Raw genomic sequence first — 14,876 nt, forward strand, 5'->3', positions numbered from 1 at the left:
TTTTTGCAACTGATTGGCATGTCAAAAGCTCAAATTATACCTGATCTACGACCTCAAATCTTAAAGGAGCTTGAAAAGGAGGATTTGTGGATGCAGAGCAGGATGAAAGAGCAGAGGGAGAAGGAGGAAGTTCAAACCATTTTTTCCATCAATGACAATATGGATTATATCCCCAAGTCCAACATCTCTCACAACGGCTTTCTAGCTATACTGCCAAATAGATTTAAAGAGGTGCTGCAGAATCAAATGAGATGGATAAGCAGTGCTTACCAATAACTGATAGTCATCCAGGACAAAATATTTCTATCCTTACTGTAATATATTTAATGATCCAGAAGTGTTTATGTTCTGATTATTTCTGGGTTGTGTATTATTGCTGTAAATTTATTATTTATTCCTCAGCGTTGAGCTTCATCATATTAACAAGGGATTTCAGTTTGTTTCTGCTTTTACTCTCAATAAAGACATTTAAATATTAAAAATAAAAGTGAAAACGATGACACCAATAAACAGACATAAAGTTCACTGCAGGATTTTTTTATAAAAGATGTAATTTTATTTGTTTTATGGTACTTCTTCATTGTACGCAAGGAAAATCCACACAATCATACAGTTTCAAAACAAACTACTCCTGTACTCTAAATGTCTTTTATAAAATGGGATCAATTGTTGTTAGTACAACAAGTATTCCTCTGTTGTACTCTCATGGGGCCATTTATGAAGAAATGTATAGCAGCGACGTCTGCTGCACAAAGAAAAGGTTTGTTATCCTTATGACTTTGATATAAACTAGTCTTATCCTGGGAAAAAACAAGTGTGCAACCATTGAGCTTAAAGATTTAATGCTCCTGGATGAAATGGCTTATTTTATGTAAAACAGGGGTGTCCAAACATTTGCAACATGAGCCAGAATCCCAAAATTGATCTTACATTTTCCTGACTTGAAGCGCAAAATAAGTAAATTTTTTTATATGCTCAACAAATTAAACATTAATTAAACAAAGTGGCAACTTTTTTGTCATAATAAATGGTGGACAGTTTCTGAAATTTTTGGCTTACTGGACCGAGAAACATTTGTTTTGGTTTTTTTAAAGTAAAAAGTTGCTGGATGTTTACAGCTACTTACGATGAAATAAAAATTTTAAAAAGATATGGCTAGTAAAAGAAAAATTCTTTCTGTCCAACATTTTCAATTAAAGACAAATTAAATTTGTGAAGGATTAAAAATGTGCTATAAATGACAAAAAGTTCCCACTAGAGGGTCAGGTTTGTTGCGTTCTCAGAGGGCCATACAAAATGGTTCCAAGGGCCATAGATGGCCCCCGAACCACACTTTGGACACCCCTGATGTAGAAGACACTTTGGTAAAATGTAGTTTATAGGTAACAACATGATGCATTACAGTTTAGTGTTTTCCTTTGCTAACCTGTGTGCAGTATAGCTTTAATGCTGACTTCTGAGTGTTTTTCTGCTACACTTTTAAATTACATCTACCGATCAAAGTACGTAATTAAAAAAAAAAGAAAAATGTGCTGGATGCTGAATAATGCACAAATGAAGCATTAAATACAACTTATTTGCAAATTACAGACATAAAATCAAAGCAGCACAGTTTTAAAAAGATGTTTGTGGACATCAGAATAATCCACAGCAGTGGTTTTCTTTATACCCCATAAATCACCAAATATTGAGCACAGACTGTTTTTCTTTTACCACTGCACACTTTTTAAATCAGTTTACAAAGGGTGACAAAACACACAGAAGTAAAAATGTAAGGCATTGGTTTGAGAGGCCACGGAGAAAACCCTAAACAGTCAACGGTACACGAACCAATCAGAGGCCAGCGTTTTCTCTCTGGTGTACGCCGACTGGATGAAGATTTTTACGTTTATGTTTCTTTGTTGTAACAGAGCGTCTAAGCCCAACAACTACCTGCCCTGGCTCTGATTTAGTCAGATCACTATCTTTAAAAAGCAGACACACCAAACTCTCCTCAGTCTCTTCGTTCATTCACAGTGTAATTAATAGCAGACGAGAGCTCGTATCGTCTGGCGGAGGCTGAATCTTCGACGAAGCCTTTAAAAATACCCAACATTCCTTCCTCAGAGGCCCGCGGTTTCGGTAAATTAGCAGAGGTCCGAGACGTAATCGAAGTCTCTGAAGCTCTCCTGGTCTCTGCGGGAGAGCGAGCGCGCCTCGCGGGGCGGCGTCAGCGCCGGAGGCTCCGTGGTGAACTCCTCGTCGAAGTTGCTGACGTCTTCCTTGCTGCGAATAGACGGGACGAAGGGAGGGGGAACCTTCCTCTGCAGCAGCGCCTCCCAGTCCACGTTCTGGATGGACAGGAACACAGAAATGATCGGTTTTTGGTTGTTTTTTTTTTAAAAAGGCAGACTGGATGTGATTTCAAACGATTTTTAAATGGTAAATGGATTGAACTCGTATAGAGTTTTTTCAATCATTTTGACCACCCAAAGTGCTTTACAGTAGTCACATTCACACACACATTTACACACCGATATGCAGTTCGGTAGGCAATTTGGGGTTAAGTGCTTCGCCCAGGGGCTCATCGACACGTGGCAGGAAGAAGCTGGAATCGAACCTACAACCTTAAGATCATAAGATAACCACTCCACCCACAGATCCACAGTCACCAGGATTTGTACACTTTTCCCCACAGTAAAATCAGAGAGGCACCAATCCCATATCAATATCTGTATCAGTTCTGATATTGGAAAACAAAATGTAGACCGATCCATAAGGGCAGATCTATTCAATCTAATTCTATGCTTTGTGCTCTGAGTGACATCATGCTTTATTATTAATTGTCCATCTGGTTTGCTGCAGTTAATTTTTTACATAGTTGACCAAAGTAGTCAACATATTGTTTTTGTCAGTTTCAGCTTCTTTATTATTTACTTCATATAAATAATACTCCTGGTTGCACTGAATTAACAAGTTAAAACTGAGTTGTTTTTACATATTTGGACAAGTTTCTGAAGCTATTACTGTATTTAAATGTGTTCTGGTGATCAAAGAAATTTCCAATTCAATATATTTATGTCTGCGTTTAAAAACGAAGCGTTCAAAATTAATTCAGCGATGTTTCTCTGTCTCGGATCAGTACCAATCCGATACCAAATCTAAGGTATCTGTATCATTATCGAAAGTGAAAAAAGTGGGTCGATGTAAACCACCGTAAAATTTGAGAACTTTTCAAGCATTTTCAAGGTAAGTTTTCAAACTTTGGCAGCACCATAGTTTGGAGATGGAAACAATACAAATGAATTAAAAAAAAGACAGTTTCAATCCACTGTTATGTGGCAAAATGTATTACTAATATCAATGTCTTGTGACAGTATTCTACATTAGACAGCAGGGATAAAATAAAATATAACTAAATTTATGTTTTGAAATATCTCTCACATCTTACAAACCTGACAGGCCAAAGAACAAAAAACCCCTCACTAATTTAACAAAGAAATCCCCCAATTTTAGTAACATTGTTAAACGCATAAAATATAAGCCGACCATTATTTCAGTTACACAGATCAATAAGTAACAGAGATTAGGACCAATACAAATTTATTTCATTGTAACAATTCAAACAAATCATGTTAAGGTAAATTACCTTCCTGCTTAAATTAAATATAATAGACAAAGGAAGTCACAAAAAACTCTAAAATATTTTCTTGGTAAGTTTTCTGGCACATAAAATGTAATTATTTTTGGTAATTCCAACTGATCTAAAACAAGAAAAGTTTAATCTAATTTTACTTCAGACGGTGAGAAAATTTTTTGTCTTTTTATTAAGTATATCAACGTAATTTTTTTTCCAAATTTAAGCTGTTAATGAAAACATTAGATTGCACTTCATTAGAAAACTGTCAAGTTTGAATGCCAGGCACTTTCAAGGAATTTATACAGAAATCAAGCATTTTCAAGGAACTCAAGGACATGTATGGACCTTGTTTTAATTTTAAGTAACCGAGACAAACTGTATTTTAGTGACGACTCAATCGTACTTACTCTGAAAAACGGCTGCTTCTTCACCTCCTCTGCATCCTTCTCTCCTGATCCCAGCCTTCTGTCTGGATTCCTCCTCAACAGCTGCACACAAACACCAACAAATTACCAGGAGTTTATTCCACTAATCAGCTGTGCTAATCCATGTAGTTTACATATGTTGTCATGCGGCAACTAGAAACTTTTAACGCATTTTATTGGGATTCTATGAAACAGAGCAACACAAAGTAAAGTAGTGCAGAATAATTAAGGGTTGATATTTGCTGTACGTTCTAAAATATGCTTCGAAGAGCATCTGTGTGTAAATTTCCAAGTCGTTTGCAGCTGATGCACTTGAATATTTTATGCAATCCCCTTTATCTACCTCAAAACAGTCAGCCCCTCCAGAATTTAGAGACTTTTGTGATTTTTTTGCAATTTCCGACCTATTATACAAATATTAGCAAGAAATGTTCCTTTAAATCCCTGTTAAAATCAACAAATAAAAGAAAAAAACCTGAGGAAAAAAAACAAGCAGGTTGGACACAAATATTTATATTTTTAAAGAACTTAAATTTCTAGAGTTTTATTACTCACCACATCGATCACCAACCATAAGAAGCATCATGGCTGAGACAGCAGTGTAGTAAAAGTTAAAGTAAGTCACTTAATGTTTTTTTGTTTTTTTTAACCATTTCTGCAAAAAAAAAAAGAAATTGCAATAAACCATGCTTTATTTATTTTAATTGCAATATTTACTCTATAAATTTATATATATTTTTGGTTTTGCTGTTGGTACTTGTAGATAATATTTTGCTATATTTACAAGATAATGTTATATTTTTTACTTTTTGTCTCTTTTATAAAGTAGCATTCATGCAGACAGCGAAGTAAGTTTTTCAGGGAAACATGTTTTTATTGTGAACATGACAAATACTGAACCTGAGATTTTTGACTTTAACAGGATTTTGGAAAACACACATTGCCCTTCATCTTTACAATTGTTTACACCTAAATATTCTATATAAAACGCTAAGATTTTTGGGTGTAATGTGAAAAATTAAAGGCTCTAAACACTTTTATGAGACACTCAGCTTTTTGTATGGAAATAAAGTCTTTATTGTGTATGCCGAAGACGAGAGGAACAATATTCTTACTCGTCTCATGATGCCAATGGCCTCAGTGGAGAGGAAGCGGGGGTAGCGGACTTCATCATTCACAATGCTGTCGAACACCTCCTCTTCATCATCACCAGGGAAGGGAGACTACAGAACAAACACAAATACTGTGAAACAATTTATGTCCAATCCATCTAAGAGATTTGGGACAAAATGTGCAAAATTTCAAGACAGTTCTGGAAAACAGTAAATAAATTTGGTTAAAAAAAAGAAAACATTTTAAAAAGCACCTAGGACAAAAATGACTCCAAGTTCCTAGCAGTGGCACTAAATGCTAAGCTATGATAAATCAAAGTGACTCCATGAATAAAGCTTTCAGATCTGAGGAAAAAAAACTCAGTTTGGTCAGAACTCAGCAGCAGGAAATATCACTAATTCAGGACTTTATGTCGATAATTTAAGCAGCTGGACCCGATCATCAAAAAAGTCGAAGTCAAAAGCCTTTTATTGTCATTGAGGCTACAGAACAACGAGATGCACACATGTAAAATAAGCCTATCAGACGCCAATCTAAGGATATGTTCACACTGCAGCCTGAAGTGACCCAAATCCGATTTTTTTCTTCTTTTTTACCTTAATGCGACCTGGATCTGATCTTTTTATGGCAGTTTGAACAACACAAATAACATTTTTTTTAATGCGACCCAGTCTACTTTGATATGTGGTCCTAAATCCAATAGTTATCTGAACGTCATTGATGCTCGACAAATTTCACTATTCCGTTTCCTGAAACGCGCTAGCGTGAAAAAAAAAACAACAACCTTGTCAGGTTTTTCTGACGATTAAGATGCTAATGTGCTGGTTCCGGTCGTACGACAACCTCAAAATAGCACCATTAGCATCGACGTGTACTTCCGCAGACTCAGCACTTCTTCTTCTGCTACTTTTTTTTTTATGGCGGTTGGCAAAACAATAAGCACGCTCTCTATGTGTCACTGGCGTTATTGCGCCCTCTGCTGCTCATGCAGGACACTTTCATGTCATTTGCAGTTTACACGGGAGATCACAAACATCCGCGCAAATAATAAACAAACAAGTAAATAAATAAATAAAATTTCGCAAAAAAGAGAAAAAAAATTAGATCTTTATCACTGATATGGAAAGACTCTTGTTAAAAATCTATAAGTTTGGTTCTAAATACCGACTGAAATCCTTTAGGCGGCCATTTTTCTGCCTTTATAAATCTGTGAAACACAACCCCAGTCCTCACCTCTCCCACCAACATTTCATAGATGAGAACCCCGAGTCCCCACCAGTCCACGGCTCTGGTGTAAGACGTATCCGTGAGGACCTCTGGGGCCAAAAACTCAGGGGTCCCACAGAACGTGCTTGTGCGGTCCCCGTAGCCCATTCCTGCCAAAAGAAGCAAACAAAACAAACGGTTTCTGTGAGCCGGCGAAAAGTAAGAACCTACCACTCTGCATCATCTATACCCACCTTCTTTGCAAAGCCCAAAGTCAGCAATCTTTACGTAACCATCCATGTCTAGCAGCAGGTTGTCCAGCTTGAGGTCTCTGCGAGCGACAAGAAATGTAAGTGAGATGCGTCTTTACCATCATAAAGTACGTAAAAATATTTCAGAGTATGTTTTCATTCTGGCACTTTAGCTTAGGCCTGTCCAAATTTTTTGCAATGAGCCAGAATCTCAAAGTTGAAAGCACACTTATATTTGTGTCCGTTCCCTTCTTCCCTGCTCAATGCAAGTATCAAAGCTTTGTATTTATTTTTAAACTGGTTGATGCGTGGGCATTGTTTTAGTTTCACATTCATTTCATTCCATTGTCCAGTTACAGTGATACAAAATCTTTTAATAGTTGTTCGGACGCTACATATTTTGAAATTCAGCGATCCCCTTAAGTTGTAGTTGGCCACCGATCATAATCGGCCAATTTCCATGAAAAAGTGTATGATCGATGATCGATGATCGCCGATCACCGTCTCTTGTTGCCGATCACCAAAACGATCACCTGTATCTCACTTCGCAGCCTGCGTGTGCAGCTGATCTCTTCTTTCCTTCACACTGCGCAAGCGCGCAGCAACAAATCCTGTCGTGTGGAACTTTAACGCTCTGAGAGTGAATGGGGACGTTTGCGTGTTGCAGCTGAAAATTACCTCGGGGGTGAAGCGCGTCAAAATGCATCAACACAACGAATCTAATATGACATTTATAAAACAAGCACTTGACAGAGTTTGGCTACATCGAGGTTTAACGCAAGGAAAAAATTACATCTGGAGCAGCCAGATAGCAGGTAAAGCAGTATGCTACTACAAACATTCACCCGGACTAGCATCACAGTCAGAAAGCTAAAAAAAAAAGACCTGACAAATAATTCAAGTCTTCGAGCTGGAGGTAAGACGCTGTTACTGCTGTCACTCGTGAACCGCCGCTACTTGCTACTGGTAGTAATATTTCACAGATCGGTCAACCTCCACCAGAGAGTGAACTCTTACACCGAATGTCTACTTAAAGCTGCAGCAGGTAACTTAAAAAAAATGTTTAGATATGTATTAAAATATGTCTATTATGTCTAAATTAGGTGAATTTATAGCCAGATAATCTTTCCATTTTGCCAGATAACATAGTATCATTTATATCTAAACCGAAAAATTAACAGCCATTCCAAGTGATCAGCAAAGATCGGTGATCGGCATCATGGATGATCGTTATCGGAATCGGCAGCAAAAAACCTGATCGGAGCATCCTTAATGAATAGTACAGTTTGATATTTCACAATGTCCTGCAATTTTAAGAAATTGGACTTAAAAGATTTATGTGCGTAAGAAAACTAGCATTGTGTATTACTCTGAGGGCTCTCTTTAGCAGCACTGTTAGTGGTTGTAATTAGAACTGATTTAGAGACGGAAGATACTTCGTGGACAATGCTGCAGGTGTTAGAAGAGTCAGTAGCTCATGTTCTCACCAATGTAAAGATCAAATGTCTGTTTGAGTGACTTTCACTCACCTGTACACAATCTTATGGTCATGAAGGAACTGAAGTCCAAGTACCACACAGGCAGCGTAAAATCTGAAACCAAAGGAGCAACGTAAGGAACTGAGATGAAATCTTTAAAGAATGGAAGTCAGTCACTAAACTTTCTGCATGATCAGACACACAACTGCAACAAACAATTATTTTAGTAGCTGATTATTTTGGCGATTAATTGATTAATCGTATGTAGAAATTGACACATTCTACTGATTCTTCACTGAACCACTAAAGTTTTGTTTATGAAATATTTAAAATACATGAAAAGATGCAAATAAACAAATACTTAAATATCTTTTCAATGTAAGAAAATAAATATTTTGTTGCCTAAAATGCAATAACATAGTATTCTATTAGTGGATATAATTTTGAAATCTTAAATGCAAAATGTTAATTTGTTTTTGTAAACTTTTGGCTTAATTACTGCTCTGTATTGTTCTTTCGGCAAATTACCTTTTTTGAGTCTAGTTAGTGATTAATCGATTACTAAATTAGTTGCTTATTTTTCATTTAGATTCAATCTAAAATCTAAAATCTAAAAAAACAGGATAAGAGACTGTACAGTAAATATACAAGAAAAATATTTTGTACAGTTATTAAAATTATTTAACATTAACACCTATGGTCTATGTTAAGTTTATCTTAGCAAAAGCAAAAATATTTAATTTATTCATATAAATGAGGTCTGAATTCTTAGTTTGTCCCTAATTAAGAGGATTAAAATATTATCATTTTGTAATTAATAATATTTTTTACTCCCTCCTTCAAAATATGTTGTTGCGGTATTGGAAAATGGTATCAGGTGTTGAATATTTTTGCTCTGCATCGGTATCATGACAGCCCGAGTTTACAGTAAAGATATTTTTTCTGGTTGACTCGAAATAAAAAAAGAGAACTAGCTGCATGTTTTGTGTTTATGTTAATCAGTTCTGGCTAAAGCTCCTAAGCAGATCCACAGACTATAAAACAGTTTCTACAAAGCAGTGATTATTAGAACGTTATCTGTAGAAAGATTTGTGGTGTAATATGTAAAATATACGATACTCCAATGCAATACTCTGTATCCATTCCTTCTTTAAAATGTAGGTAATGCCTTTTTTTTAGTTAAATAAGTCAACAAAATGTGGAATATTGCACTAAAATACCAGAAACAACTTAATTCTGGTTGGAAAGCAGGTTTGTCTTTCTGAAACACACGCACACACACAGGCATCACATACACGGCTCTCGGCTCTGTGAAGACGTCGGTGTGGATGTGCATCATCAGGTCGCCTCCCGCCGTGTACTCCATGACGAAGCAAACATGCTCCGGCGTTTGGAAGCATGCAAACAGGTTGACCAGGAAGGGATGGTGAGACATGTTCACGATCTCAAAGATGCGCTTCTCACACATCAGGCTGGCAGCGAAAAAAAACGAAAGGGATTAAAACAATAGGAAAAAGTTGAATTACACAAAGAATTACAGAGAAGTGCTTTATTTTGGTCGATGAGATTCTGAGACTCAGATGAAAGATGAGCTGTTTTTATTGCAAGTCAGGACAAAGCACACAGAGCTGTGTGTCTAAAAAAGATTTAAACCTTTTTGATCAAACACAACTGGCACATTGTCACGGTTGAGGCATAAACACACCACACACACACCTTTCCACCTCATCCCGAGCGATTATGTCTCCTTTCTTCAGGGCTTTGATGGCGTACATTGTGCCCGTCTTCCTGTACTCTGACAGCAGCACCTGCAGACACACAAACACATTTTGTTTCACGGGAGGAACACCAAAAAAAACTTTCAACTAATCCTGTTTGTAGGTTTATGTATTCTGATGATTCTCATAGGTTTCATTAAATGTTAATAGAGATTTTTGAACAATAAATGTCTCATTTGCATTTTAAAAACAAACAACTGACAAATAATGTCCTAAATTTTTGTGGAGTAGATAAATAGTCTGTTAATTAAGCAGAAATATATCCATGCAAATCTTCTGCATTTTTCTTCTCAGATGGACATTAATTTAATTTATTATGACAAAAAGTTTGATTTATTGTGTCATGGTAAAATTCAGTTGTTGATGGTAAGTAAAAACCAAAACTGACAATATCATTGGAAATTTTATTTTTCTGATTTACTCTATTGTTCCACAAATGCGTGTATAAATATCAATAAATTTAGAAATCTGATTAAATGCAGTGACTGTGAGATGTTTTCGGCACACAGTAAATAAGATGCACACAATAACTGCATTTAATTAACTCATAAATTTCAGAATTTATAACGTTTTTTTAAATGGAAAAATTAATAAAATTTCAAATTAAATGCATTTAGTGACACAAATAACACATTTTCTTAAATAAGTGACATCTTGAAGAAGCCTGTTTCAAATTAAAACTTTCAAGAATATTTGAGCTTGTACTATAAATGCTGTGCCATAGCATTACCTAAAAATGAAGCAATAAGGAAATTTTCATTCAAATTCTTTATTGTTATCATAATAGTACAAGAAAAAAAGTAAATCTCCATGTAAAAAACCCAATAAAATTGAGATTAATCTCAGAAAAAAAACCATGTAATTTTTTAAAATTAACAAGTCAAACATTTTTGACTTTTCAAACTCAGAAATTTCCAAAAGTAAAAATTTACGATGTTTTTTCTAAATAATTTCTGATTCTTTTGGCATAAATTAACTCCTCCTTCTATTTCTATCTCCAATACGCCGTCGTACAATAGCACCACAAAATATCACAATGAATTTCTGAGTCCATATAGCCATACCTTTAAGCTAAAGAAAGAGAAAGAAAAGTACATTTGTGACGCTGTACCTTCCCAAAGTGTCCCCTTCCCAGCACAGCAATGAGCTTGAAGTCCTGAATGGACAGAGGTCCTTTCTTTTGCCTAAGAACAACAAATGGAAAAAATTTAAAACACAAGGCTGCAAGAAAGCACAAACTCCACTGCACGTAAAAGAAACAAACCAAACATCCACTTTGGAAACTGCAGCTCATATTAAAGAGTTAAATGCACCCCGGGTTGTGTTTTAGTGTGTTTGTACCTGCTAGCAGGTGGGGTTCGGGCAGGGGACTCGGGGATTTGGTCTTGGGGAGAGAGGGACTCGATGACTGCCGGGTGATCCTTTAGGAGAACGTTAGGAAACAGACATAAAGGACAAAAAACATGCCAAGACAGAGGTGAGAACGCACAATGGAAGACGAGGGACAAGGCTCGGAGGTAACTGTGCTGCGTTTGCATCCACACTGAGTGTTTATCAGTTGGTGGAGGGACAGCCTTTGTTTTGTTTTTTTAAATCATAAAATAAGACTGAAAGTGCAAATTTTAGAAATCCCTGATCACACACCTCCCCTACATCCCGGTTTTCCTCTTTCTCTGCCTGCCTCACTGGAGTGAGAGTGTCCGTTTCTCTCTTGAAATCTCCTCTTATCGGAAAGTCGTTGTCCAGACTCAATTTCTCCACTGAGATCTCCCTGAAAGTTTCACACGGACATGACGACAAGCCGACAGGATGTTGGCATGACAACGGACAGACACGGAACAAAACACAACAGGAGCATTAGACACAGGGCCGTGAAAGCATCACAATCAGTCACAGGAGAAAGGATCAAGGAAAGGTTTCATGTCCGCATCGAGCCGCAGCCGTCTGGAGCGTCTGACCTGAATGGTGAACAGAAATATGGAAAACTCTCGTCTCACCCAGAGCTCAGAGTCAGGCTGTGAGCGTTGGGACTGTAGGTTCCCGAGTTGTTCACGGTGGGAATTGCGTTTCGGAGCAACCTGACCCAGGTCCCGATGTCCACGTTCATCTGACGCGCCCGGAGGAACGCCTTGCCTGGAAGAACAAACAGGAAGAGCCGTTATCGTCTCACAAACTGTAATGTTTGAACATTTCTGGGAAATAAAATGACATTAAATTACTTTAGTTTTCATTTTATTCAGCTTTAAATATCTTTTCTGTAACTCAGTTAGCATTTTATTTTTGTTTGATACATCCATATGAACCCATCATTTTGAAATGGTAAGAAATTTACAAGTGACTTTTCATTAAGGTGCTCTGGTCATGTAAATCTTAAAACAAAAACGAACACAAAAATTTTTTACATATTACCCTGAACGCACCATCTCTGTTGTGAAACATGGTGGTGGCAGCATCATGCTGTGGGGATGATGCTAAATAAAGGGGAGCCCGAGAAGAAAACCCTTCATAAGCTATAGTAGACTTAAAACAGGGCCGGATCCTGTCGCAATAAGTAATTAATCAATTAATCACATGATAAATTTAAATGTTCTTGATAATTTCCATTCTAATTAATATTTCTTGAAGGAAGATTTTATTCAAGAGACATAATAATCCACTTAATTTATGGTTTCAGGTGTGAGTGGGATTTATTTTTGTATTTATTGTTTTTTATTTGGGATATTTAAAATGTCTTCTAGTTCCAGTGTAAAAGGATCTTTATTAAATCAAAGTTTATTGGTGTTTGAGAAGTCGAATTTCCATTATTATGCCGTAATCAACTAAAAATGGTCTCACAACAATATAATTGTTTATAATTGCAATAGTTACAGGGACAGTTTATTGCCCAGCAAAATTTGTTATTGTGACAGGCCTGCATGCAGGGTTTTCCTTCCAGAAAGAGAACAACTGCTGCAGAGGATAAATACAAATGCACTCCATACTTGTGGAGTATTATGGTCACTGTATATAAAATATATAAAATATATTGGCCATGTAGAAGCAAGTTTCTACCTAAAAACTCAAAAATTTCTACTTTAATTTAGCATTCAAACAAGAAAAAAATGATGACAAAGTCTTAAAAATTGTTAGAACTTTACAATTCAGTTTTAATATTGAAATGTTATTTTTTTTAAATCATGGAAAATTATATTTTTTCTTGCAAATTTATGACTTTTCCACATAAGAGCATAGCCAACATTTTTCTTGTTTGTAAATATGTGAAATTAATCTATAAACTTTCAGATTTTTGGCAGAAATTTACTCCTCTGTGACTGCATTTTCCCCCTCTAAATCTGTAATGGTCTTGACACTTTGTGGTAGAACAACAGTTAAAACTCCAGTAAAATCCACTGATGTTTGTAGCCATAAAGTGTAAAATAGATTAATGGGTCTGAATACTTTTGAAAGGTGCTTTAAACCAGAAGAAAAACCACACAACCTCTCTAAATGAGCATTGCATGACTTCAACACTAGAGGGTGCTGTGGCACCAAAGCGAACAAAACTAACAGTTCTAGTGGCTGTGAGGCCACGTGTCTTTCTTTCCTTTATTATTTTAAACAAATAATAATAAAAAAAAACATACACCTTGTCGATTTTTTAAAAACACTTTTTCATGTTCCATTTTTATTTTTGCAACAAAGTGCTGTTAGAATTATAAGCACGAAATGCTACAACAAATCAACTCTTCAATTTAAAATTTAAGACATTTCACGAGTTGGTGGACTATTTTCTGCAAGTTATGTTTAAAACACAAAAAGGTATATTACAAACACATTTGCAAAAAAGATTTATTAAAAGAGATGACATTTGTAGTCAGAAATTTGAGATTTTGTAGATTAAAATAAAGTTAGAACAAACAGATGGAACATGTTTGTGTTTGGGGAAAAATCTGTTTGAAATCAAAGAGATTAGATAAATTTTAACTTCTAAGAAAAATAATAAATTATTCTAAGTGTAAGGACAGTAACATAATATATCTTTTTTGTTTCCTTGTGTAGTGTTTTTTGTTTAAGGATGTATCTACGGCTCTGGAAAAAACCCCAAAAAAAACTCCTGGTTATTCCTCCAAATAATGATTTCTGAACTCTTCCTGATTTGAAACATTAATATTGTTGTTTCTAAATTAATATGAACTTGTTTTCTTTGCATTATTTGAGGTCTGAAAGCTCTGCATCTTTTTCGTTATTGTGACCTTTTTTCATTTTCTGCAAATTAAATACAACATTTTTGTTTGGAATTTCAAAGACATGTCAGTAGTTCATAAAATAAAAGAACAATGTTCATTTTACTCAATTATATACCTATAAAGAATAAAATCAAAGAAACTGATCATTTTAAGTGACCTCTTAATTTTTCCCAGAGCTGTAGATGGATGGATGATATTTATGGTACAATGCCTTTTGGGAGAAGGGTTAGTCTCTCAAAAGAGTATTTTTTCTTCCAACTACTCCTTTTCATTCAAAACTTTTGTTTATATCAACATGCGACATGTTCATTTTAAGCTGTATTTGAATGGAATGGACAAATAAATTAATGTTGAGTCTTTTCTCCCACCTTGCTGCTTTGAAAAGATTTTCTTTTGTCTTTGTAGGCGAGGAACTCTCTCAATGACCGGGTTAAAGAAGGTCACCTGCAAACGGTGGACGAACATAGACAGCATAGATGACAGCTTGTAGGTAATTAGCACTGGATAGGTTGTGGTAATCAGAGCATGAAGGCAATGATGGGCGTACCTCGGCCAGCAGCAGGCCCTGAGGCTCCAGCTCCAGCTGGACTCGGTGTTTCTGGTTGTCCAGGAACTCCTCCAGCTTCAGGTACTTCAGGGCACAAAGTGAGCGATAATCCTTCCAGTAAACTGCGATCTCCAACTCTCTTGACTAAAACATACATACTTGTTTTACTTATTGCTACCTTTATGGTTTATATGTTCATGTACAGACTTTTGGAAGTGTGTGTGTGTGTGTGT

The 14,876-nt window shown here is 36.0% G+C and overlaps 1 protein-coding gene across 2 annotated transcripts in view; it reads right to left on the minus strand.

The window, feature by feature from the left end:
- Window positions 1-537: 537 nt before the first annotated feature.
- LOC102238285 (serine/threonine-protein kinase N1-like) overlaps window positions 538-14,876 on the minus strand; it is a 62,891-nt gene continuing 48,552 nt past the window's right edge. For both annotated transcript variants that reach the window (XM_023334018.1, XM_014476134.2), the window contains exons 10-23: window positions 14,644-14,787; window positions 14,465-14,540; window positions 11,868-12,003; window positions 11,515-11,641; window positions 11,212-11,291; window positions 10,982-11,054; window positions 9,809-9,900; window positions 9,388-9,564; window positions 8,144-8,206; window positions 6,618-6,694; window positions 6,391-6,533; window positions 5,160-5,267; window positions 4,027-4,107; window positions 538-2,330 (exon numbers count right to left, since the gene is read on the minus strand). In XM_023334018.1, coding sequence (XP_023189786.1) covers window positions 2,127-2,330; window positions 4,027-4,107; window positions 5,160-5,267; window positions 6,391-6,533; window positions 6,618-6,694; window positions 8,144-8,206; window positions 9,388-9,564; window positions 9,809-9,900; window positions 10,982-11,054; window positions 11,212-11,291; window positions 11,515-11,641; window positions 11,868-12,003; window positions 14,465-14,540; window positions 14,644-14,787 — 1,581 coding nt within the window. In that variant the 3' untranslated portion in view covers window positions 538-2,126. The remainder of the gene's footprint in view (window positions 2,331-4,026; window positions 4,108-5,159; window positions 5,268-6,390; window positions 6,534-6,617; window positions 6,695-8,143; window positions 8,207-9,387; window positions 9,565-9,808; window positions 9,901-10,981; window positions 11,055-11,211; window positions 11,292-11,514; window positions 11,642-11,867; window positions 12,004-14,464; window positions 14,541-14,643; window positions 14,788-14,876) is intronic.

This window comes from Xiphophorus maculatus, chromosome 5 (assembly GCF_002775205.1).
Source record: "Xiphophorus maculatus strain JP 163 A chromosome 5, X_maculatus-5.0-male, whole genome shotgun sequence".
Classification (NCBI taxonomy): Eukaryota; Metazoa; Chordata; class Actinopteri; order Cyprinodontiformes; family Poeciliidae; genus Xiphophorus; species Xiphophorus maculatus.